We start from the raw sequence: 24,626 nt of genomic DNA, 5'->3' as shown, positions 1-24,626 counted from the left end.
GTAAAATAGATACTCTCTCAAAGATAGACACACTCCTACCTCGTTCTCCTCCTTGAACATTCTGAGCTGTGAGTGGACGTCTTTTAGCTCTTCAATCTGTAGGCTTTGTGTATGAGAGAAGGTCTGCAGCTGTCTTAGCTGCTCCTCACTGTTGGCCAGAGACTGACTCAACTCACACACACGCTGCTCTGACTGGGACAAAGATACCGCCAACCTACAAACAAACACCAAGGAAATAGCATTTAACAAAATTCTCAATATGTTGTTGCAGTAAGCCGTAAGGCAAAAACATATATATAGAGAAAATGAGAGCTCCTCGGAGCACAGATCTCCGGCTCTGCCAAGTCAGGTAGGTTGTTATTGTGGGCCAGCGATGTTTATGGAATATGAAAAATATTACAAATACAATGTATACAATGTATACAATACAAAACAAAAACAAAAATCGGGTAGATCCGGCTTGATCACATGACTAGAGAGATAATATGTACCGATTTGCTAGCCAACGTCAAAAATGTTTTGCAAAAATCTGGTGGCACTAGGGGTCGGCGATATGGTGATAAATATCATTGAGACAATACAATGTCTCCACGGTATGCCTTTTCAGAGATATTGTATATATCGTGATACAGGAAAGAAAATTCTATGATTTGGAGTTCTATACCTTAATTTATACTTTATATTTATACTGGTGGTTTTGTTTTCCGTATTTTGGTCTAAATGTTCAGTTACTCCTTTTTTTGTTACCTTGTAGGTGGTTGTACTGAAAAATAACCATGGAAATCAACATGAAAAAGAATTGTGATAACATTGTGCATTGTGGGGTTGAAACTGACTGATATTATATTTTTCCATATCGCCCACCCCTAGGTGGCACTGTAACAGGCCGATCTGAACAATTTGGGGCAGTTCTGTTCTGGCATCCAGGGAGTCTCATGTCGATCGGCCACAATGAGACCTAAAGTACATTTGATGAGATCCTCTTCGATTGATTGATTGATTGAAATATTTATTAACAGTTTGCAGAATTACAGTACATTTCAAGCACAAACTCAATACAAAGACTGTTAACTGTGAGTGGACGACCCAATTAAGCATTACACTTGTTTACAACAGGGTCCACATTGTTCAATTCATCAAAACATTTAGAGACGTACAAATAGACACTTCTATGTAGTTAAAGAACAGAACAGGAATTCATCATAAAGGAAGCAAAAAGGGAAAAGAAACATATACAGTGAGGGGAAAAGGGGTGGGATTCAGATTTTACAGGGGCCAGTTTCAAATTGCAGCTGTCCGTAGGTGCCCTTTGAGAGCGGTCTTGAAGGAGTCAAGGGATTCACATGTCTTAATGACTGTTGGTAGGGCGTTCCACATCTTTGTGGCATAGGAGCGAAAATAATTTAGTCCCTTGTTTGTGCCGAATCTGGGTTGTACATGGTTTGTTGCACACCCTCTGGTGTTGTGGGTGTGGACTTCGTTTACATTAAGGAAGTATCTAGACAGGTACATGGGTATCTTGGTGGTGTATCGAATCTTGTGGACCAGACCCATGATGCTGTACTCTGTCGTCGACCCTAAGCCATCCCAGCCTGTCAAAGTGGGCAGGGGTTCGGTGGGTTCGGGGGGTGAGGCCAAGTAGGAGCTTGACCAGTTTGACCAATAGTAATGGTTAGGAATTGCATTCTGAGAGAAACGGAATCATTACTCACTCATCTGCTCTTGCGTTGGCTTGCTTGACGTCCTCCCATGACTTCTGCAACCTGACACAAAACTAGTGCTTAAAAAACACAAGTAAACAAACGCATTGCAAAGGAACAGTAATCTGTGTTCCCAAGGCCAGAACTAAATGCTGTGACTGAGTGACACACCAAGCAATCATCGTCTGTAGAATTTCTCAAGGTGCACAACAGTGTCATCAGCTGACCATTGGTGCAGTGTGTCAACAGTCTCCACACAGCTACTTATTAAACACATTTCACATCTGACACAACTAGGGATGCTCCAATCACGTTTTTGGGGGCCGATCCCGATCACCGATCTTTTTTTTTTAAGATCGGCCGATTCCGATTCCGATCTATAATATTTTTATTAACTTTTTTTTACTTAAAACCTGGCAACCCGCGCCCCGCGGTCATTTTCCGCTAACCTGAGCGGGGCTCCCTAGCCTGCTGGAGGGGCTCCCATCATCCCATGCACCCTCGAGAGAAAAAAAAAGGGAAAAAATGCAGCCTTGAGCCTACCAATGTAACGTTGTGGTCTTGTGGAGCTGCTTGATCACCTCCTCCTCCTGTCCTTAAATTGCCAATACCAATAAATCCACACTAAAGTAGTGAATACTTCCACAGCCTAATCAATCTGTCAATCTTTGTCAACTCAGCATGTGTTGACAACCAGTGGCGGAACAACATTGGGCCGGGCCGGGGGGTGAGACAGCACGACCGGGCCTCACCGAACCTGACTCCTCCTCCTCCTCCTCCCCCCCCCCCCCCCCCCCCCCAACGGAAAAAAATAAGAATTTACGCAAACAGTTGCTGCTAATTTGAGCAGGCGTGCATACACTGCATGAACGAGAGAGGAGTTATGTGTGTGACTCTGTGAGGAGCTGATCAGTCACAGGGAAAGTGTTATATTTTGACTATTATTTATGCTACATATTATTGATTGCGTCTGTGTCTGTGACATTGCGCAGCAGTGCACACACACGGAGAGAGAGAGAGAGAGAGAGAGAGAGAGAGAGAGAGAGAGAGAGAGAGAGAGAGAGAGAGACGTAGAGAGAGAGAGAGAGAGACGTAGAGAGAGAGAGGTGCTGCGTTGTTTTGTGTCTCCAGCAGAGTTTGTAGTGTCTCCATCTCTCTCTGGAAGAGGTTGACCATGAACTCTTTCACCGAGCTGAGGCGCTCCAACACAAACAAATCTGACGCTAAGCTCCACACTACAAACACTGTGTAAAAAATAAATAGGCTACTCATCTTTGTGTTCTGTTTCACCGTATTGCTGAGTGACGCACACAGGGAAAAGCAACAAGAAGGGGTTTAGTAGCGAAAAAGTCAGTTGTGGAGAAAAGGAAGTCCACACAAGTCCTCACAGAGTGATTAGCCTATGAGTGCTGCCACTTTAGGAGCGTGGCTGAGGATGTCTGTTGGAGAGTGTGAGACAGACTCCACGGTGCTTGTACAGTCCAGCGCAGTACATTCTCATCAGACATGATATTTTGCTAAAGTGTAGGCTATTATAGGCTATATAAGCTCTGTATCTGGTTAATTGCGGGATTCGCGGGGGCCCGCTGGGTGAAGACGTGAGTGCTCTCTCGCTCTGTCTCTCTTTTCTCTCCCTCTCCCTGGTTTGTGTGGGGGGGAGATTTTAGTTGCGCTGCCTTCGACAGCGCTATATTTCTCCAGTAGCGGTGCCGAACCGAGAAAGTGACACAATATTTTGGATGTAAAACTGCGCAGATTTTTGCTTTGTTGATCGGTTTCGCGGATCGGTGGATTTTGCACGGCCGATCCGATACGATCGATCGGTGATCGGCCACGATCGATCGGCCACGGATTGATCGGAGCATCCCTAGACACAACTGATATCCCAAAGTTAGTCTGTTGTAGTTAGGACAAGTCAGTTTGGTATGTACTGTAGGGGCCTTAAGAGAGTTTGGTGTAGGGGCCTTTAGATTGGCCGTGCTAAGTCTACTAGTTAGATCAATTTGCATGGCATCTAAATAATTATTTTCCTAAATAGTGAATGGAAACATCCCAAGCATAATAACAGTTGTCAAAACAGCATCCACTCAAGGTGATCTTACTTGGCAACATGTTCATCAAGTCCTTTCTCCAGGAAGGCAAAGGACTCCATGTAAGAGGAGACCGTGTCATTGAGATCAGTAACCTTCCTCTCCAACATGGCTCGCTTCTCTTCTCCCCCACTCAGTTTCTCATGCAGCACGCCCATCTCTGAAAGTAAAGTAAGTAGACAAGTTAGGTGTACCGTCGTCTCAAAACTCTTTGGGAAAAGACAGTTACTTAGTACTGCTAGCTCATTCCAAGTTCTTTTTCAGCCTAATTATCTGGCTCAATATGATAACAATTATTTCAGTAGATTTATTATCATCATCATCATCCATGATTATTTTCATCTGAAAGGTTGCATCACTGTTGTGTTCAAGAAAGGTCACAAATTATACTGTAAATTAGTCCACCTCCTCTCCATCGCCAAAATCAAACCATTTCTTTCCACACACAACCTCGAAATAGTCATCCATTATAGGACGCCCTCTAAAACGAGATGCTGCATCTCAAGGGGCCATCCTCTCAATCAAAGTCTGACAAATTCCATGCACTCATATCATCCCGTCTAGATTATTGTAAATCTACACCGGAATTAGTCAGTCATCCTTATCCCGTCTCCAAACTGGTGCAAAACACGACTGCCAAGACTCCTGACTGGCATCAGGAGGATCATATCACCTGTCCTGTTCTCACATGTCTCCCCCCTGCTCCGCTCCCTCCACTGGCTCCCGGTCGCTGCCCGCACAGAATACAAAACTCTGATGCTGGCATTCAAAGCAACCAAAGGTATGGCTCCCCCATATCTTACAAGTATGATTGAACCCTACAAACCCTCCCGCGCACTCAGATCAGCCAACGCAGGGAAGCTGGAAGTACCCTCACTAAAAACGCCGGGACAACGCTCCACACGTCCCAAACTCTTCTCCCTTCTGGCTCCAAAACTGTGGAATGCACTTCCCATTGCAGTCAGAACTGCAGCATCACTCCCAATCTTCCGCCGTAGCCTGAAAACCCACCTTTTCAGACTCCATCATGGCCCATAGCACTTACCCTAACCCTTTAGATAGCATTTCTGTTGGCTTAGATAGCATTTGACACAGACTTATAGCATGTTATGTAGACAGCACTATAATTGTATTGTATATAGTCATAGCACGCCATAGTACATATTAGGCATGTGAATCTCGTCTCATCTCACGATTCGATACGCATCTCGATGCACTGCCAGCGATACGATACTTTAGCGATACATGGAATCTCCTGGCGATACGATGCGATACGATTCTCCCTCTTCCCGATGCGATGCGATTTGATGGCGATTCAATTCTGGACATTGCGATACGATACGATTCACCCCTCTACCGATATGATGCGATTTGATGGCGATTCAATTCGGATTTATATTAAAGCTCTATTAATTTCCCAAAACATGTAAAAACTATAAATGCATTACATTTAAATTCAAAGCAATTTATTGTTTTACTGTAGGTTAGTATTATAGCTCTGCATCTTATAGAATTCTGTAAGTAAACAAAGGGTCTGCTCGTTATTGTGGAATTGTTAGATTACTAATAATCATAGGCTATAGTATAATTATTATATCTCAAAGGTCAATTTGAGGTTTTGAGTATAGAGGGTTCAAGAGATTAAAATGTAATAGCCTATTGTTCATCAATTAATGTTACCAACATATAAATAGAAAAGAAACAAATAAACAAAACAAAAATTACAGGTCACACTTGTAGTGCTGTCAAACAAGTCTATGTCTAGTTTAATCTGCAACAGTGTTATAATATAATTGCCTATGTATAGTGGGGGTCCCTACTTGATCTCTCACTCTAAGCTAAGTGGTCCTTGGCTTGACCTGAAAAACATTGAAGACCCTGGCCTGCATGTATTATTAACGTTATAAATACATAGCAGATGTACAAGCTCACAACGCGTCTCATCCACGCCCGCTGTGAGCTTGTGGATCTGCAATTGTAGGCGTGCGACACCGTCTTGCTGCAGAATATAAATAAGGCTTCTATCCCAGAGAATAGCAGGGGAAAGCTGGACAGTGTAAAGTTGTGCAGCAAGCAGTACACCCTGCTGTGGCGGCGTTGTTGTTGTTCTACACGTGTGTGCAGACTGCAGAAGCTTTCTTTAATTACAAATTGATGATGATCGCGACGCAGATTTCAGATTTGCGTCGGATAATCAGCTGTGGAGTGTGGATCATTACCAGCAGTCCAGCACGCAGCGCTACAGTGAAAAGTCAACTGATCGACGGACAAAGCTACTCGGACAGCTATTTTATAAAGCTAAAGGTGGTGCTTCTTGTTTAATGCGTGGGGCTCACTTCTGTTAGTCGCGGGTGCTATAGCCTTGTCTCAACGTGTCTACTTCACCGTCGTACGGTAGCTTCTGTTCACTGACTGTGGGCACGTTCGGAAATACCACACCGGAGCACACTCTCCTATTAGTTTGCATTGCACAGTGGGCTCAGTGCGCTATTTCCGAACGTGCCCTGTGTGTGCGCTGCGAGAGACCTTTTTTTCTCTTCCTTTTCTGATGGGCCGTTGAATGCGCCTCGGAAACACAGGATAGGGTGAAATTTACCATGAAAAAACGGTGCAACCACGGATTTTACCGATGCAAGCACTCCGCGAACGATGCATCGAGATTTCACCCGTCAATTTTACCGATACACAGTGAATGAACCGATTCACTCGCATCGCGCACGTCATAATCGATGTATCGATAGGTATCGATTATTTTCCACATGCCTAGTACATATGTATAGCATAGTAGTGAATATGTATAGTTTATTATGTATAGTGTATGTATAGTTTCATCATATAGATATTCCACTGTTACCTTCTTAGCTTACGCATGTCTCATGATAAATGCTTTTATGTGATGTATTCCCATGCTTTTGTTCTTGCTTAAATGTAAGTCGCTCTGGATTAAGAGCGTCTTCTAAATGCCTAAATTGTAAATTGTAAATTGTCCTGGCCTCTCTCCACTGGCTGCCGGTCCGGTTCAGAATTAAATTCAAAACCATTCTTTTTACATACAAAGCAGCACTAAACGGACTGGCACCATCCTACATCTCTGACCTCCCATCATATCCCTCCTCCATTAGGACCCTCAGGTCAGCAGACGGGCAACTCCTAGAAATTATAGCGACAAAGAAGATGCTCAGGGGCGACCATGCCTTTGCCGTCACAGCTCCTACATTATGGAACAGCGTTCCTCTTGCTGTCAGATCTTCCCCCTCCGTTGAGAGCTTTAAGTCCAGGCTCAAAACATTCTTATATTCACAAGTCTTTTAGTCCCCCTGATGCTCTTGCACTTTTATACATAGGATATGATTGCCGTGTTGCGTTTAAACTGCACTCAACGTTTTTATTTCTACTGTACCATATGCATTGTTTTTATTGCTTTATTTTACACTGGTGAATTGCATTGCACTGTATTGTATTGTTTTTCTCTAACCGGTGAAGCACTTTGGTACGATGAGTCGTTTTTAAATGTGCTATACAAATCAAATTGATTTGATTTAGTCTTTTTCAATACTGTACCTGAGGTCATGATGGTCAACTGGAGTTTCAGATCTCCAATCTCCTGAGTGGCATCATGAAGATTCAAATGAAACTGGTCCAGCTCCTCTTGAACCTGTGGATTTAATCAACATTTTAAAGACATTTTTTATCCTTGCTTAAGAGCTCTCCTAGGAAGCTCTTCATAGAGTATCCCACATGATTGAGAAAACATCCTGACCTGTTCCCGTGCCTCTTCAGCTTGGTATCTCTCGGTCAGACTCTGGTCTCTCTCACTCAGGGCAGCTGCTGCCTTCTCATTCAACTTCACAAGCATTGGAATGCTCTTCTGGAGAAGGCTTCTGGCTGCTTGGAGCTAGTATCAAATACAAATGTTATGTTGGTTTTATATTATGAACAACAATAATAATTAATAATAATCATAATATTAAAATGTAGCCCTACCTCTCCAGTGAGAGTGGTGTGATCACTGGTGGTTCTAGTTAAAAGCTCAGATGCTGAATTGAGGGACTCCACATAGGCCTTGTTTAGTGCAACCTGCATAGATAATGGATAACACACTCACAGCTAGGCTAGGGGCTCACAATGTGCCGTGATTCCGTGAAGTGATTGCACAATGGTTGTGTAAAATATCTAAAATATTCCATCTACAAGCTCGCAAAAAGAAAATACAGGGTTATGCGATTAATGAGTCCAATCAATTACAAATAAAAATATGTAATAAATAAAAAACGATGAAAGTAAGATAGAAGCAGAATCTTCACCTGCTCTGGGTAAGTCTTGGTCAAAGCAGCCATGAGGTCTTTTTGAGAGCCCAAACTCTCCTCCAGCTGGGAGATCTGCTTTGCACTGTGTTCTCTCAGTTGCTCCATCACACTGAAGGCCTGGAAAGAAAACCACAGCACACTTTAGATTTTAATGCACCTCAAAGAATGTGTTAAACCATGAAATTAATACTCATCTATTCTCCACCAGGAACGGCATCTTACAAAATACATCCTTTGTGCGGAATCTGATGGCAATTTCACATTCAGGTACTGTCATTTCTATACCATACACAACAAGGAGATTTTCTTAGAGATTTAGAAGTTGTAGTAGTCTGTATAGGTAGTCTTGCAAGTAGTCAAAGTCAAACGGGTTGTGGTGTTTTGGGACTTGCCACATCTTTGGCTGTGAAAGCGTCCTCCATTTGCTGCCTCATGTCCTCCCTCTCCTGCAGTGTGTCACGGACCTTCTGAATCATCCGTGTCTGGGACTCCTTCACTTTGGCACACAGGGATCTCATCTGACCATACTGCGCAAAAGGCAATATACAAGTCAATTAGACTCACCTAATACAAGCCAAGTACTACAATTTACAATAACAGTACTAACTAGAAAAAGTGCCCTTCTGGGCACAGGTCTCCACCAGGTTATCCACAGATCCGTGCAGTTAGAGGTAAAAACACTTTTCGGCCAGTTATAGCGCCACCTTGAGGCTGAGTTGAAATTGTTCATGTGGCATTTCGTCCTCGGCCTAGTGGGAATGTGCATGCACAATTTCACGGAAATCACGCGATGTGTTCATGATTTGCAGCATTTTGTTTGAAACTGAGCACTCCTGTGAACTTTGGAAGCCAATCTTAACCAATCAGGATGGAGTCTGAGAAATCTGAAAGACCCGTTTCGTTGAATGGCTCTAGAGAGACTGTGTACTAATTTGCGTGATGTTTGGACAAAATCTGTAGGTGTACTGTGAAAAAACTTGTTTTGCACAAAGCGGCCTCCTGGTGGCGCTATAACAGGCCGTTCTGGAAAGTTTGGGGCAGAGGTTCATGGTTGGCATCCAGGGAGTGTGTGTGCAAAATTTGGCATCGACCGGGTTAACGGTGGCCGAGATTAGCTGTTCACGGACGGACACACGGACGGACACACGGACGGACGGACACACGGACGAAGTGCAAAACATACTCTCCCCACATGCCTTCGGCCTGGTGGAGACAATAAGTCATGTCTAGTGTGCAGGTTAATTTTTTTATTTACTATACCATCTATTCTTCTGCAATATTTCCCCACCCTCTTTATAGAAACAGGAGATAGGCTCCTGCTCTATGGGTCTCATGGCTCGGCAAGGCTTTTACCATGCAGAAATGATATACTTTTATTGTTCATTAAGGAATTTACGGATAAGAATCATTCAGTTTGTCGTTTCTCCTCCAAGATCTTTTCCATCTATCAATTACACAAATTTAGGAACAATATTCCACCAGAAGTGATAGTTAATTTATCCTTACCTGTGTGACAAGGCTTTGGTGGTCCTCTCTGACCACATCCCCCGTGTGTTTCATGTTGGCAAGAGCTGCTTCTGTGTCCGTTGTTAAAGAGGTCTTGCAGCACACAAACAAACAAAAGGAGATTTCATACTTTTCATAATGCAATGTTGTAAACATAAGATATGTTACAACATAACTTTCATCATGCATATGTTCCAAACGGCTTTGTTTTTATCCCACGATTTTGTAACCCATTATTTCACCCAGTGTCAACCTTATCCTGGGCTCTACACACCCTCTGCCAACCTGGGGAGAGCAACGGGCTGACCTCATGCTTCCTTCAATGCATGAGGAGTCCAAGCTGCTCCAGTACATTATCATTCATTTTGTAGTTTATTTTACTGCAATTAAATATTTTAGATTAAATTGAATAATAAGAGACAATCAGCAGCTAAATCAATTAGGAAAATAATCATGTTTTGATGGTTTATGAGTGCATTATGAATAGGCCAATTAATGTTTATTTTTATTTCCCAATTATAGCAATAATATTATGAGCTTGACTGAGACTAACTCAGTCTCAACATATTTTATTACTAAATAAATAAACAAGTGAAAATATATTCCATTTTAAGTCATAAGTCTACTTGTAGCTTAAGCTAGATTTATTTATATGGTTGACTATGAATTTGATTTTGTGTGAACATTTATTGAAGGCAAAAAAATCCCTGGTTGACATAAAGCACTGTCCAACTGCCCCATTGGACCTCCATTCGCAGCAGCCCTACATGTTAAATGTGTGTTTCTCACCATGGTACGCCTGGTGTCATGTATAGACTGAATGAGCTTCTGTAAAGAAGACTCATCCAACTCCAACTCGCCAATCTTGCCCAAAGCCGTAATATACAGGTCTCTGTATGTGGTGGTCTGTTGAAAATGAAAGAAAATGTCCATTTAACTACCGTTAAACAACAGATAAACAAGACAACGTAAGTGACGACCGTTACACAAGTCAGATCTGACTTCAATCAACAAACTGCTGTAGTTGTCTGGCAGATTCCAGATCTTTTAATTGAAGACATTTAGACGATTCAATGTCTAATTAAAATTACTTTTAAACACCAATTTATCAATATAGTTTGACAAATTGTTAAAGTAACCATTTTAAATTAAACACTTCAAATTAACCATTTAAATGGAATACCGGTAGATAAATGTTTCTAATTAAGTAACCATTAAGCACTCTAAATGGAATAAAGAATGATAAATAGCTGATCCTTGAGCCTTGTAGATCAGCTCTTTTCCAACTAGGCATTTAAACCTTTAACATGGAGAACCTAGCCCTACAAGCAGAACCCAATGGTACTGAAGTTTCTGACATTTTTGAGACCCAGACCATGGGGTTTTATTCCACCTCCACCCTGCCACCGGGTACGCACACTAAATAAACGTAAATACCTTTGGATAAGTCCTTCTGCACTCTTTGACGGCTTTTGTTCGTTTGAGGGCTTCTGAATTTGTGAACTATAAGTACCTATAAATACCGCTGCGAATATCTTCCTTCCTTGTTTATTGACACGTCATTGTACCGCCTATCTGGCTAGCTAGTGGCTATAGCTATGACAGAGCAGATCAGAGGCAGGAATGTAGCCATGCACAAGCCAACCGCACATCGGGAGGCGGTACAATAAACGGTAAACAAACAAGAAGAATCAAAGCGACCAAATCGGTCAAACAAAAAAAATAAAAATACTTAACGGCTTCCGCGACACAAGAGAATTCGCAGCGGTATGTATAGGTACTTATAGTTCACAAAATCAGAAGCCCTCAAACAAAAAGAAGCAGTCAAAGGGCGCAGACACGACGTTATGACGATATTTATGTCCGCGTTCTATCATTTCAATACGGAAATATAGATACGCACAGGGACCCTACGCAAAGTGACATCCAAATTTCTGAAAATCTTTACGGAGGGTTCCGAGAGGGGCTATGGAGAACCATGAATTGTCCATATTTCAGTAGTCTTTTAAATTCTTAAAGTAATTTTCAATAAACTTAACATTTCTAACTTTGTCTAATAATTTTGTAATTTATACTTTAAACACAAATGAATTAATTTCCCCCAAACACTGTCAAGTGTGTTCTTTTGGGATGCCAAGCAAAAGCTCCACTACCGAGTTTTGACTGCACAATGACACATGTATATACAGTGTATCATTGTTGTTGAGTAGAAACCTTGTATGTCCAAAACCCTTTTAACCTCGTTTAAAAATATGTTTTAAAATTGTGAAAATAGCCGATCTTCAAGCTAACGCATCGCATAGTGACACGTTGAGCTTGTAAATGTGCCATTTATTATTTCTGTGCAACACTGTTGTACAGTAGGGCATTATTTATGAAAAAACTAAAAGTTGAAAAATGGAGATGATACAAGGTTTCTGTCCCACACACACACACACACACACACACACTAGTTACTCTAATCACTATGCAACAAACCTGGCTGAATTCAGTGTGTTCAGTCTGGACCATTTGGTCCCTGAGGTCAGAGGGCGCAGGGCCTGTACTGGCAGCGGAGCCGTGTAGCCTGGCTGATGTCAGCTGTTGCACCAGGGCCTCCACCATGATCATAGAGGACCTTAGCCTCTGTTCTAGCTCTTGTTTTGACTGAGACTCCAGGCTGCCGGGGGGTACACTGAGACCAAGGAATGAAAGAGACCGGCAGAAACAGTAAGTTGTCGCAAAACAAGTTGTGACATGCGACATTTACATAAGCCTACAGTAGGAACTCAATTTTGATCAAGCCTTCGTCAAGTTGAGAAATGTTCTCATCTCTAGTAAAGTTCCTTAGATATTTAGCTTTTGACTTGATGGCATTACATTTTTCTGCATTTCATACAAATTAACATATTTTAATCAAATAACATTAGTCCATTATGTACCATTACCTAGATTTAACTCTACATGGGGGAATAATACTCACTTCCATAGGAGAGAATCTGTGATAGTGCAGTTATCAACCATGGAGAATTCCCGCTTTCTTTCAAACTGGCCTGATGTATTTAGACTGTGGTCGACCAGCTTCACAGGACTGGTGCCCACACACATACTGTGGCTCGCTGTGGGAGTGAGTGTGATTGATCAGATTTAAACGATTATCCCCAATCTTATACACCAGTGATTGACATTTAGACTTTGACATAATACTTTAACTACTTAAATATTATCTTGTTGCTCAACTTGAATGCCTGTGCATTAATGTTTGCATGTTTACATTTATATTTGTGTTCCACGCCTGGATGCCAAAGCAAAAAAAAATTGGATAATTGAACACGGCACCTGAATAATTTTGGTTAAAAACATCGTGTGCATTATATCCCTATAGAGCGTCGCAGTCCCGCCCCCTTTCATGACGACGCCAGGCTCAGGAAATGAATCCCAATGCATTTTTCCCATAGACATTTCAAAAGGTATTTATTTAAAGACCTTTTAAGCGTCGTACGAAGCCAACTCGAGTCGTGACAAATCATGACAATAAACACAATATTTTGGACCAAACTAATAATTACAAAGAAGAAAAACAACAAAAAAAGTGTTGTAACCTGCCATTTCTTTCTACTTTCTAATTCTTTGTTTGGCCCAAAACATTGTGTTTATTGTCATGATTTGTCACGACAAGAGTTGGCTTTGTCCGCAGCGTAAACGTCTTTAAATAAATACTTTCTGAAAATGAACTGAGATTTCTTTTCTGGGTCTCTCGAGGGGGGGCGGGACTGCGACGCTCTATAACGGTCGCGGACAGCAGTACCTGGTGCTGCAGATGGAGCCTGAGCTGAGATGGCAGTTGTGGAGGCACCCAGCTTCCCTGATGCCATGATGAGGAACTCTGCCATCTGCCTGAGCTGCTGCTGCAGGGGACCATTAGTAATAGATGGAATATCCACCAACACTACCGGTTCATTCTCTGATTGAGCAGCTGCCGCTACACCGGGCTTCTCCTTTGTATCTCTGACTATGTCTTTGATTGGTGCCATCAGGAGCTTAAAACTGACCCTTTTACCAATTGCTGTGGAGTTAAGTAATGGTCGTGGCATTGGGCTCTCCAAAGGCCCAGGCCAGGGCCCTGAAGGGGGGAACGGAGACAAAACGCTATTTTCCCATTCCACTGCAGACTCTTCAGCCAAGGCTTGAACTAAGGCTGATTCTCTGCTAATCAGTACTCTGGCTTGCGGGGACCCCTTGATGACTGGACTCATGAGCTCAAACTGCAAGGTATGTGCTACAGAGAGAATCTCTGGCAGTGACATCAGAACATCAGAGTCATTTTCAGCACACAGCTTTTCGAAAGAGTTGGGGAGAAACTGCCCATCATTTCCAGACAATCCCAGAGCACTGTCATATGCACCGCTGGACTCCAGAGCTACACTTCTTGAAGGCATAGTAATGCCATGTTTTAGATCATTCTCTTGCACCAGTGATGGTGTTGAACTCCCTGGAGCTCCAAGTTCACTGCAGTTCAACTCTCTGTTGTCAAGCAGGTTAACAACTGCATGTAAAGAAGCTTGTTTAGGGGTTACTTGAATTGGACAGTTGACATTTACATTATTCACCGACTCATTGAATAATGCTTTTTCCAGTGGAGGTGCACGGGCAGCTAATAGGTTGGAATCTAGTACACCGCCATCATTTTCAAAATGACAGTGGCCTGAGTGCAACATGCTGCTGTCCACATGTAGTTTGGGGGTTTCTTGAATTTGACACTTAAGATCATGATCATTAACAAACTTAAGTGACATGTTTGCCAATGACGTCAAACTGATAGCTCCCGGATCTAGTGCAGCACCATCTCTATTCACTTGACAGTGCAGGTTTTCAGATTTGTCATGTATAGGATCCATTGGTATAGCAATAAGTGCACCGTCATTGCATGGGAGCTGCTGTAAAATGACCAGCGGTGATGGGAAACCAGATAAAGGGTCATTCCCGTGTGTCAGGTGTGGCACTTCAACATCTCCTTCTGCACACGTGACCGGTTTGAATGGGACATCTTCCTGACTGTCAATTTGGCCATTAGCCAATTGCATATTACCAATTGGTTCTACCTCATTCAGCTCATCATGACAGCCTGGTAATGGCTCCTTGAATTGGGAAAGATCACAACTTGGAGAGGATAAGCAGTAGGGGTGATCTTTATGGTTATCGCTGGACTGTAGATTAGGGTCGGTCACAAAAATGCTAAAATTCACACTGCAGTCATTTGGCTGGTCACTGCCGTTCATAACCTCATCAATCACTACAGGAACTGTCTCATCTGCTTGCACAGTGTAATCTGCAACCTCAATTTCACCTCCTGTGCAGACAAATGATTTTAAAGTGATATCACATATTCCACTAACAGGTTCTTCAGTACAAGCTGATTCTCCAGAGAACACATCAAGGGGGGCAGTAGAAGTCAGCTCAAGACCTTCACTGTTCCAGTAAGGATGATCTGCATGCTCACCACAGTCATCTACAATGAGGCTTGGAACAACACTGTCATGCAGTAAGCTGCATTCTCCAAGCTCTGGCACAGGTAGAGGAATAGTTTCATCCGATAGCCTGGTGGTGATGTCTGAAACTACAACCTCAACTGACTCGCAGATGACAGATGTAAGCATGTCTTCTACAAAGCCACTGCAGGCAGTGGGGGAAATTCTCGGAGAATTATCCAAGTTCTCGGAGACTTCACTTGTGCTTGAAGGCTCACTGAGAGGTCCCGTGTTGACGGACGCAGAATTTCCATCATTAGAACAATAGGGGTGTTCCATGTGGTTGTCACTTGAATGAGACATCATGCTGTCCGTCATGACTGTATCTTCTGGATCAGATGGGTTCATTGAAGGCTGATCATGGGGTAGAATAATACTATCTTGTGCCACTGTTGAAGGAAGGTCTGAAATCTCCACTTCAACACCAGAGCAGATGAAGGATTTGAATGTTACATCAAGTCCTACAGCTGTCTCAGTGGCAGCGGTACCAATGGTGGGTACTCTGTCAACAGTTGGGTTGGGAGAACAGACATCTGTGATGTTGTGTGGTGGAGAGCTGGTGTGGTGGTCTGGATCATAGAGTACACTCTGTTGGTTAGGAAAGAAAATGGGTGGGAAAATAATTAAAATGTGAGGGTGGCCAGGTGGATCACAGAGCAAGAGCCCATAACACATATACAAGGCTATTGTCCTTCTGGCAGATAACCCCGATTCGTATCTGACCCGAGGCTCTTTACTACATTTAAAGGTTTTATGACATTCATTTTCATTTATTTTTCTTTTTTCTTTTAGGTTTTATGACCTCAATTACACCCAAAAATCCTGAACTTTGAACATTCAGTGGATTTTCTGTGGTCTGAAGTTTTCTTTGGGGTTTGGAAGCCTTTTGAGCTACAATGAAAACAGGCAACACAGTGAAAACAGTGACATCTGCTGGCAAATCCCATTGACATATATGGGATTTGCAGGGTCTTACTCTTACATCACTTATAGTGGAGGATATTAAGTCAATATTTCATGAGAATCGTTCACTTTATGGTACAAGCACCAAAATTGGCACACGAGTGCTTCGGAACCTACTCTCTCAGAAAAGTACGTTGTCCACTTGAAAAAACAAAATGGACACCATTTTTCAAGATGGCCGCCAAATGCAATTTGTGGCGGTTCTGGACAACCGTGGGTCCGACCGACTCGAGACCGGGCACTGCACTCCCTGTGGGTGTGTGGAACGTGTGTGTCGAATTTGAAGTCGGTGGGGCGAACGGTTCTCGAGTTACGTGGATTACAGACGTACACACACACAGAATTTGTGCAATTAGCAGATCATTGGAACGGTTGTTCGCTTGGTGATACAAGCGTACATTTGCCGTGAACATTCCTTTGGTCAACTCTTTAACTTTTTAAACCGAGCCATCCAAAAATCCAATATGGCGGTGATATTTCAAGATGGCCACCAAAATTAGACTGGTTTAGCATTTCAGCATATATTTGGCTATACCTTTGTGATGTACTATACCATACTACTGTATAATACTGTACAGCACTGTAGGGCATCATACTGTACCATACTGTACCATACTGTACTGTACTGTACAGTACAGTACAGTACAGTACAGTACAGTACAGTACAGTACAGTACAGTACAGTACCGTACCGTACCGTACTGCATGGTACCATACTGTACCGTACTGTACCATACTGTACCGTACCTTACTGTATGGTATCATACTGTACCATACTGTACCGTACTGTACTGTACTGTACCATACTGTACCATACTGCATGGTACCATACTGTACCGTACTGTACCTTACTGTATGGTATCATACTGTACCATACTGTACCGTACTGTACTGTACTGTACCGTACTGCATGGTACCATACTGTACCGTACTGTACTGTACTGTACCGTGCCGTACTGTACTGTACGGCATCATACTGTACTGTACCATACTTTATGGTATCATACTGTACCATGCCGTACCGCACGTTACTGTACCGTACATACTTTACCATACTGTACTGTAACATACTATAGTGTACTGTACAGTACCGTGTGTGTGTGTGTGTGTGTGTGTGTGTGTGTGTGTGTGCACGTGCAGGGAAAAGGGGAGGGGTCGGTTAATGTGGAAATTGTAATGTAATTTGTGTCACAGTGAAATGTTGTGCAATAACAGTATGTAATACAAAAGCAATATTTGTACAGTAAATATGACATGGATGCAATGTAGTGCAGATGGATTTCTGTGGCATGCATCATTTTTTGTGCATAGAGAGATGTGTGCTAACAGAGTGATTTGGTAGGAGAAGTCGGACGGATAAACGGACATATTGCTTTGCATCCCCTATAGTAGTAGGAGCTTGGATGAGCATCAAAACTATATATTTTAAATACTTTTCATTAGCACAATTTTACATTCCATAGGGCTGGACCACACATGGACCCCATTTGGTTTTGTTTTCTGCATCTTCCTCTGTGACCTGCCACCTTCATGTCATCTCTCACAGCATCCTTAAACCTCGTCTTTGTCCATCCTCTTACCTGGCAGCTACATCTTCAGCATCCTTCTCCCAATGTACTTTTCACATGTCTAAACCATCTCAACCTCACCTCTCTTGCTTTATCCCCAAACCTTCTAACCTGGGCTGATCCTCTAATTCAGTAATTTCTGATAATGTCCTTCCTTTTCACTCCTAATGAGAACCATAGCATCCTTAATTCTGCCACCTCCAGCTGTGCCTCCTTTTCATCAGTGCCACCGTTTCCAACCGTACGGCATGGCTGGTCTCACTACCATCGTATACATCTTCCCTCTCACTGGTAGCCTTCTGTCACAAATAACTCCTGACACATACATAATATGTCCCATATTCTCAATACATTGGCTTCCCTTGCTAGAACATTTCCATCTCTATACTCACCTTAACCTGTTACACTACTGTCTACTGTCTGGTCAATTGGTACAAATAATTTTCTCCCTCCCTCACCATCTCTCTTTGCACTTACTGTACATCTCATATAGCCCTGACCACTTCTTAGCCCACACCACCTGACATCACATCTCTCTCTTCTTACCCATCATCTAAAAAAAAAACCCAATGGGCATTGCCCATTGACATATATTCAAGTCTGTGTGTGTGTGTCTGTACATCTGTAATCCACATAACCCGAGAACCGTTCGCCCCACCGACTTCAAATTCGGTCGGACCCACGGTTGTCCAGAACCGCCACAAAAGGCCCTTTTCATTTGGCGGCCATCTTGAAAAATGGTGGTCATTTAGTTTTTTCAAGTGGACAACGTACTTTTCTGAGAGAGTAGGTTCTGAAGCACTTGTGTACCAAATTTGGTGCTTGTACCATAAAGTGAACGATCGTGTCATTAATATCCTCCACTATTACTGCCGGCAAATCAGAGCACCTGTTTGAGCCAGAAAACCCCAGATCACAGAAAATCTACTGAATGTTAAAAGTTCATGTTTTTTGGGTGCAATTGAGATTAGAAAACCTAAAAAAAATAAGAACAATTCCAAAACCTTTTTTTTTAATGTCACAATCCCTTTAACAGAATCAGAAGAGAGATACCGGAACAAGTTAGGCAAATTCAAACTTCAGAAATGCCAATACTCCCTGTAGCTGAGGGTTACTGAAAGGACTGTATACTGGTCGGAATTAGCAATCGCCCCTGAATGTCGATCAGAACAAACACAATGGACCACCACCTTGCTTCTAGACTTGAGTTTACTTCACTTTGACAAGACAGTATGACACTGACCAGTGACAGTATGGTCTGAAAATAAAAATAAATTACACACTCATCATGACTAATACAGAGCCTAAATTGCAAATTGTTAACTATATAGTGTGAAACACTGCTGAACATGTCTCATGCTAAATTGGCCATGGGGGGCGCTAGTGAGCGTATCATGGAGTAGACGTGTTTCTGTGTAGCTCTGTCAATTCCTCACTAAACTAAGTTAAAGAATATGCACTTGCCTCTTCCAAACAAAAAATGAGCGACCCAGATAAGCAGACCAACAAAGGGAAAACCTACAACACCAGAAGAACCTTCAAATTAAAGGTATATTCAGTGATTTCACTTAATTCAAATATCACTTATTTTTTTGTTTTGTTGTGATAATCCTCCCTACTATAGAGTGTGCTGGCCATATAAGGAGTTCCTCCCTGTCCCCAGTTAACCCCTGGGGGTCAAAAAACCTTAGGTTTCGTTTTTGACTCTCTATCCTGATTGGACGAAAGGCTGGGTCCCACAGCCAAAAACGAAACCTAAGGTTTTTTGAGTGAAATCACTGAATATACCTTTAACCTCCAGTCCAACTATTTCTACCGGCGGAGATTCAGACGACGACACTGCTAGCCAGTTAGCCGCATCTGCTAGCCCCAACAAGATGGATCCAGAACCGACCCTTTCCACCATCCTGACGATGGAAGGGGACATAAACACACGTTTCAACACCCTGGACTCTAAACTAAGCCTTGTTCAAACCTCTCTGGTTGACCACGCTACTCGTATTTCTGATTTGGAGCAGAGTGGAAACGACTATGAGACACGCATGGCAGAGCTCGAGAAAGGCTATAAACAACTGGCGGAGTCCAATACAGCTATGCTAAATTAGCCATGAACTAATTAACTTAATTATATAAACCATGAATACACCATAGCAACATATACTATATATATATATATTAGTTAACAAGAAAGGTATTGTAACTTGACTGAATTCAGCAAACATGACCGCAAACATTGTTGGCAAACTTGGCTTAATGTGTACAGAAACTATCAAATAAAATGCAGGCAATTAAGCTGCATGTATGTCAAATAACAGCACTCACTTTTAGTCATTTACACATATTCAAACAGTGAAAGAAAGCATGTTCTGGAACACTCGCATAAATAAAGCACAAACAAACCAAGATGGCACACTACTGAATTAACTAAACAAATAATCACAAAAAACCCACAACTAATGCTACTCGCATATCAGGAAAGACACACTGCACAGGTCCTTACTGTTGGCCAAACTGAACTAAAATGAAGCTCTGTGGCACATCAAGCTGATTGCAGTGTGCAGGCCTAAATTACTATTTGACCAATAAGACCATACAGCCTGTTAAGGAGCTAGTCTTTGATCAGTTAACTTAAGTCAAATAGCTGAGTGATCAGCACCCAAAACACCTGTGGCAATCAGGGCCTCACCACTGTGTATGCGTGTGTGTGTGTATGTTTGTGTGTGAGCACTGTCCAGGGCCTTTCTTACATCCCCACTACCCCATGCCTGTGTGCTGAACAAAGCCAAAGAAAACTGCACAGGTCAATTGCCATCTATTGTATATTGAATAGACTTTTGCTTGCATATTTGTTGTCTCTATCACTTTTACTGCACTGCTACATTGTCCAAAGATCTGAACAAAAGTATTTCAGGTCCGCTAGCCCCTCCTATATTCAGCTTTGGTGTAGATTTCCGTCTTAAACAAACATTAAATTCCCATTGACAATGAATGAGTGGAATTTACGTCATATGTAGACGCGCAAATCGGCTATTTTTGTCCCACACAAAATTGACAATGAATGGATGATGTACAATGATAAGAGCGCCCCTCACACGTATGTACCTGTACACAAGCGATAACAATAAAGAACCTTAATTGGCTTGAACATAATACCCTGTCTACCCCACCTTTCTTGTCCAATCTGAATTAAGCATAAAATGACTAATATTGAAGGCTGGGGGTATAAAGAATGCTAGCCGCAATTTGCAACTCTAGATTTTTTTTTACAATGGGTTGAATCTACAGTTGCAACAACCTCCATCCACTTCCTATTCATCTTTTTTGGTTTGTGATCTGCTTGTCTTAAATGACGTTAAACTCACCAACATTGCAGCTGCAGTCCAAGCTTGAATTATCCTCTTTCAATCTGCCGAGCTTGTTTTTCATAAAAATCCCCCGTAGACATGTTATGAGCTACTTTGGCCCAATCCCAATCCACTCCCTTGCTGACTCAATGAGCCCTCACTGACTTAGCTGCGCGTTCATGTGAAGTCTGCGAGGGCTTGAGGGATGTCCCATTTGAAATCGGTAAGTCAGTGAGGGCTCAGCCCCGCCCCTTTATGTGCCCTTTGCCAAAGTCAGCGTCGATGCTGACTTTGGCAAAGAAATTACCCACAGTTCATAGCGTTACCAGTGGAATGAGGGGGATCTTCCAAATGTCAATCATTTAGCTATGCAAATTAGTTATGTATCGCGATTAGAATGTCAACAAACACAATAGTGCTTTTTCACTGTTCTCAAAAGCAGACGGAATGGAAGGATATAGGCTATATATTTAATAACAATAATAAGGGAAACATGATGAGAAATGACTAATGAGCAAAGTAAAAGAATATGGAAATGGGATGTATAATGCATATTATTATATATGAATATTACAACTCATATCACACAGGAAAGTGTATTTATTAAACTAATAATAAAACGATCAGCTTAAATACTAAAATAGACATGATAGACATGTGTAAATAGGCCAAGCATGTAGGTATAGGTACTGGCTGTGAAGGACAGTTTTTATAAAGTGATGGAAAGTGTCATGAATGGCGGACTCATCTTCAAAGTGCTGTCCCATTTCTTTCACAACAATTTGGAGCCCTTGCAGCCTCTCACCCTCAAGCACTTACAGCTGACGTCATTAAAGTCAATGAGGGTCCAGGGCTCAGGGCTTGAGGGAGGCAATTGGGATTGGGCCTTTCTGTCCAAAATATTCCAAGAGTCACATTCCGAGCCGCCATTTTGTATTTTTTCAACGTGCCATAAAACAAGACGTGAGGGGGAGCGCTTGTTTAATATAATCTTACCTGCGCAGGTAAGACACCCAAAGAAGAGGCCAACGCCCTAGGGAGGGAGGGACGCTATTAAACAAGCGCTCCCCTTCACGTCTTGTTTTATGGCACGTTGAAAAAATACAAAATGGCGGCTGACTCTTGGAATATTTTGGACAGAAAGTAGCTCATAACATGTCTACGGGGGATTTTTATGAAAAACAAGCTCAGCAGATTGAAAGAGGATAATTCAAGCTTGGACTGCAGCTGCAATGTTGGTGAGTTTAACGTCATTTAAGACAAGCAGATCACAAACCAAAAAAGATGAATAGGAAGTGGATGGAGGTTGTTGCAACGGGAACTGCCCATAGATCCGAAGTCCCGTTAGTCCGAACATGCACTGCTCCCTTGCTTGCGGTTAGGTTTAGGTTAGGGTTAGAGATAGGGATAGTAATTTCGGAACAATGAACCTTCTGACTAATGACACGGCACCGTTGCAACTCTAGATTCAACCCATTGTAAAAAAATCTAGAGTTGCAAATTGCGGCTAAAAGAATGCATATGCTGTAATTTGGTTTACATTTATAAAAATTGATTCATAGCATTTGAATGGAACTGTACATACATGTGTATCCAAAACACAATGCCAAGCTCATAATATGGCAAGTAAACCTTCTGACATATGAACTTTCTAAACACCTTACCTTTGTTGTTTTAAAAACATTTGACAGTGATCTTGGTTTGAACCTGGAAGACGGCGTTGAGAGGTCCATTTCATTCTGCACGCTTCGAAGAGGAGTACGCCCTCCTGGTATGGCGGAAGACTAATGACAGAAAAAGAGAATGAAAATATTATTAGCTCATTTATTATAATTAAATATTGTGTCATAAAAAAACAGAAGACATCCTACCAATCCTTCCCCAGCTGTGCAGGATTTCCTGAATGACATTTTGTCCCAGACAAACTAATAAGCAGTGGCACCTGCAGGAGAAAATACAGAAAGTGATTCATAAATATAATACAGATTGTGTAAACAGAAAACACGTGTATATGCCCATTATGCCGCTGCCACAGTAATTGTGTTTCCTTTGCTTGGTGTTCTGTGTAAAGTACATTGACATTGCCTTGTTGTTGAAACCCAGACTTCCCAAACAACTTCCCTAAACAAACTGGTCAGGCTACTACTTGGCCTCACTCCCAGAACCCACATCACCCCTGCCCATTTTGCTAGGGTTGATGACAGAGTACAGCAACTTGCAATGGGTCTGGTCTACGAAATTCGCTACACCACCAAGATATTGATTGATTGAAGTATTTATTAACAGTTTGCAGAATTACAGTACAACTATTAACTGTGAGTGGACAACCCAATAAAGCACTACACTTGTTTACAAGAGGGTCCATCTTGTTCAATTCATGAATCATCATAACATTTAGAGACATACAAATATACATTTCTATATAGCAAAAATAAAACGTATACAGTGAGGGAAAAAATGGGTGGGTGGGGGGATTCAGATTTTTCGGGGGGCAGTTTCGAATTGCAGCCGTCCATAGGTGCCCTTTGAGGGCGGTTTTGAAGGAGTCAAGGGATTCACATGTCTTAATGACTGTTGGTAGGGCGTTCCATATTTTGGTGGAGCGAAAATAATTTAGTCCCTTCCCTTGTTTGTGCCGAATCTGGGTTGCACATGGTAAACAGATTTTTTTTCCAGATCAGATTAACCAATGCAATAGTGGTAGTTTAAATACGTTCATTGCGTTGATACATTTGTGCTACGCATAAACTAGGCGATCTACAAGCTCACATCGCGTCCCTTTCAACACGCGATGTGAGCTTGTAGATCGGCGATATTCGGCACGCGATATCGTCGTACGACGAAGTATATATCGGGCAGAAAATGAAGCCCGATTTGATCTCACACTCACTCATCACTCACCGCCGGACGGTACGTTACTTAGACTAACGTTAAAGTCTAGCGTAACTTCTTGATAAAAGCTTCACATACACACGAATATGGTCGCCATTGATTTACAGAATAATATGGTAAACAAACCTCGGGTTCACTTCAGAACTCCTGCTGCAGCCTCATCAACTTCAACCGCTTTTCGTTCAAAACACAAACGGCAGCGCTAGTGCGCTACTATTGGTCCATTACATTTCCTTTTCCTGTTGAAACCCAATTCTATGGTTGAAATAAACGCTTCGGTTTAAAATATATACTACAGTGCCACCTGCTGTCAAATGTCTTTACTGCAAGTGGTCTTGGTTCATTTCAATGTATCAAAGATATTCAGTCAACAATCAGACAGATCAATATTTATTCAGTCCACTCAGTGGGATTTCTACTGGTACAGCCCGGAGCCAAATATACCTTTATATTCAAAACCTATTATTATTTTTGCATCAAAAGTGAGCTGCTTTGCATGAAACAATAAAATAAAAATAAATCAATAATCAAATAACCAAAGGACACCAAAAAAACAGCAATAACAATTAATAACTGGTCAATGATTTAAGACAAACAAACTACAATATGCTCGTCTCACGGGTCTCACAACATCATACCCCTCACTCGGGTGACCCAGTCGGGGGGATCAAGTCCCGATTTACGTCCCAGTAGCTACCCTCGATCAGTCCCATTAGGGAAAAATCAGGGACACACAATCTGCTGCTCCAG

At 42.1% G+C, this 24,626-nt stretch overlaps 1 protein-coding gene across 1 annotated transcript in view; it reads right to left on the bottom strand.

Moving 5' to 3' along the window:
- Window positions 1–24,093, bottom strand: part of spag5 (sperm associated antigen 5) — a 28,333-nt gene extending 4,240 nt beyond the window's left edge. Inside the window, exons 1-16 of the mRNA XM_083764537.1 lie at window positions 24,003–24,093; window positions 22,856–22,926; window positions 22,649–22,768; window positions 13,391–15,698; window positions 12,566–12,701; window positions 12,082–12,277; window positions 10,393–10,509; window positions 9,604–9,696; window positions 8,490–8,624; window positions 8,095–8,214; window positions 7,775–7,867; window positions 7,551–7,685; window positions 7,352–7,445; window positions 3,803–3,950; window positions 1,713–1,763; window positions 40–214 (exon numbers count right to left, since the gene is read on the bottom strand). Coding sequence (XP_083620663.1) covers window positions 40–214; window positions 1,713–1,763; window positions 3,803–3,950; window positions 7,352–7,445; window positions 7,551–7,685; window positions 7,775–7,867; window positions 8,095–8,214; window positions 8,490–8,624; window positions 9,604–9,696; window positions 10,393–10,509; window positions 12,082–12,277; window positions 12,566–12,701; window positions 13,391–15,698; window positions 22,649–22,768; window positions 22,856–22,894 — 3,960 coding nt within the window. The 5' untranslated portion in view covers window positions 22,895–22,926; window positions 24,003–24,093. The remainder of the gene's footprint in view (window positions 1–39; window positions 215–1,712; window positions 1,764–3,802; window positions 3,951–7,351; window positions 7,446–7,550; window positions 7,686–7,774; window positions 7,868–8,094; window positions 8,215–8,489; window positions 8,625–9,603; window positions 9,697–10,392; window positions 10,510–12,081; window positions 12,278–12,565; window positions 12,702–13,390; window positions 15,699–22,648; window positions 22,769–22,855; window positions 22,927–24,002) is intronic.
- Window positions 24,094–24,626: the final 533 nt, after the last annotated feature.

This window comes from Protomyctophum parallelum (assembly GCF_964188405.1).
Source record: "Protomyctophum parallelum genome assembly, chromosome: 5".
In the NCBI taxonomy this organism is placed as follows: domain Eukaryota; kingdom Metazoa; phylum Chordata; class Actinopteri; order Myctophiformes; family Myctophidae; genus Protomyctophum; species Protomyctophum parallelum.
This window is presented reverse-complemented; position numbering and strand designations above follow the sequence as displayed.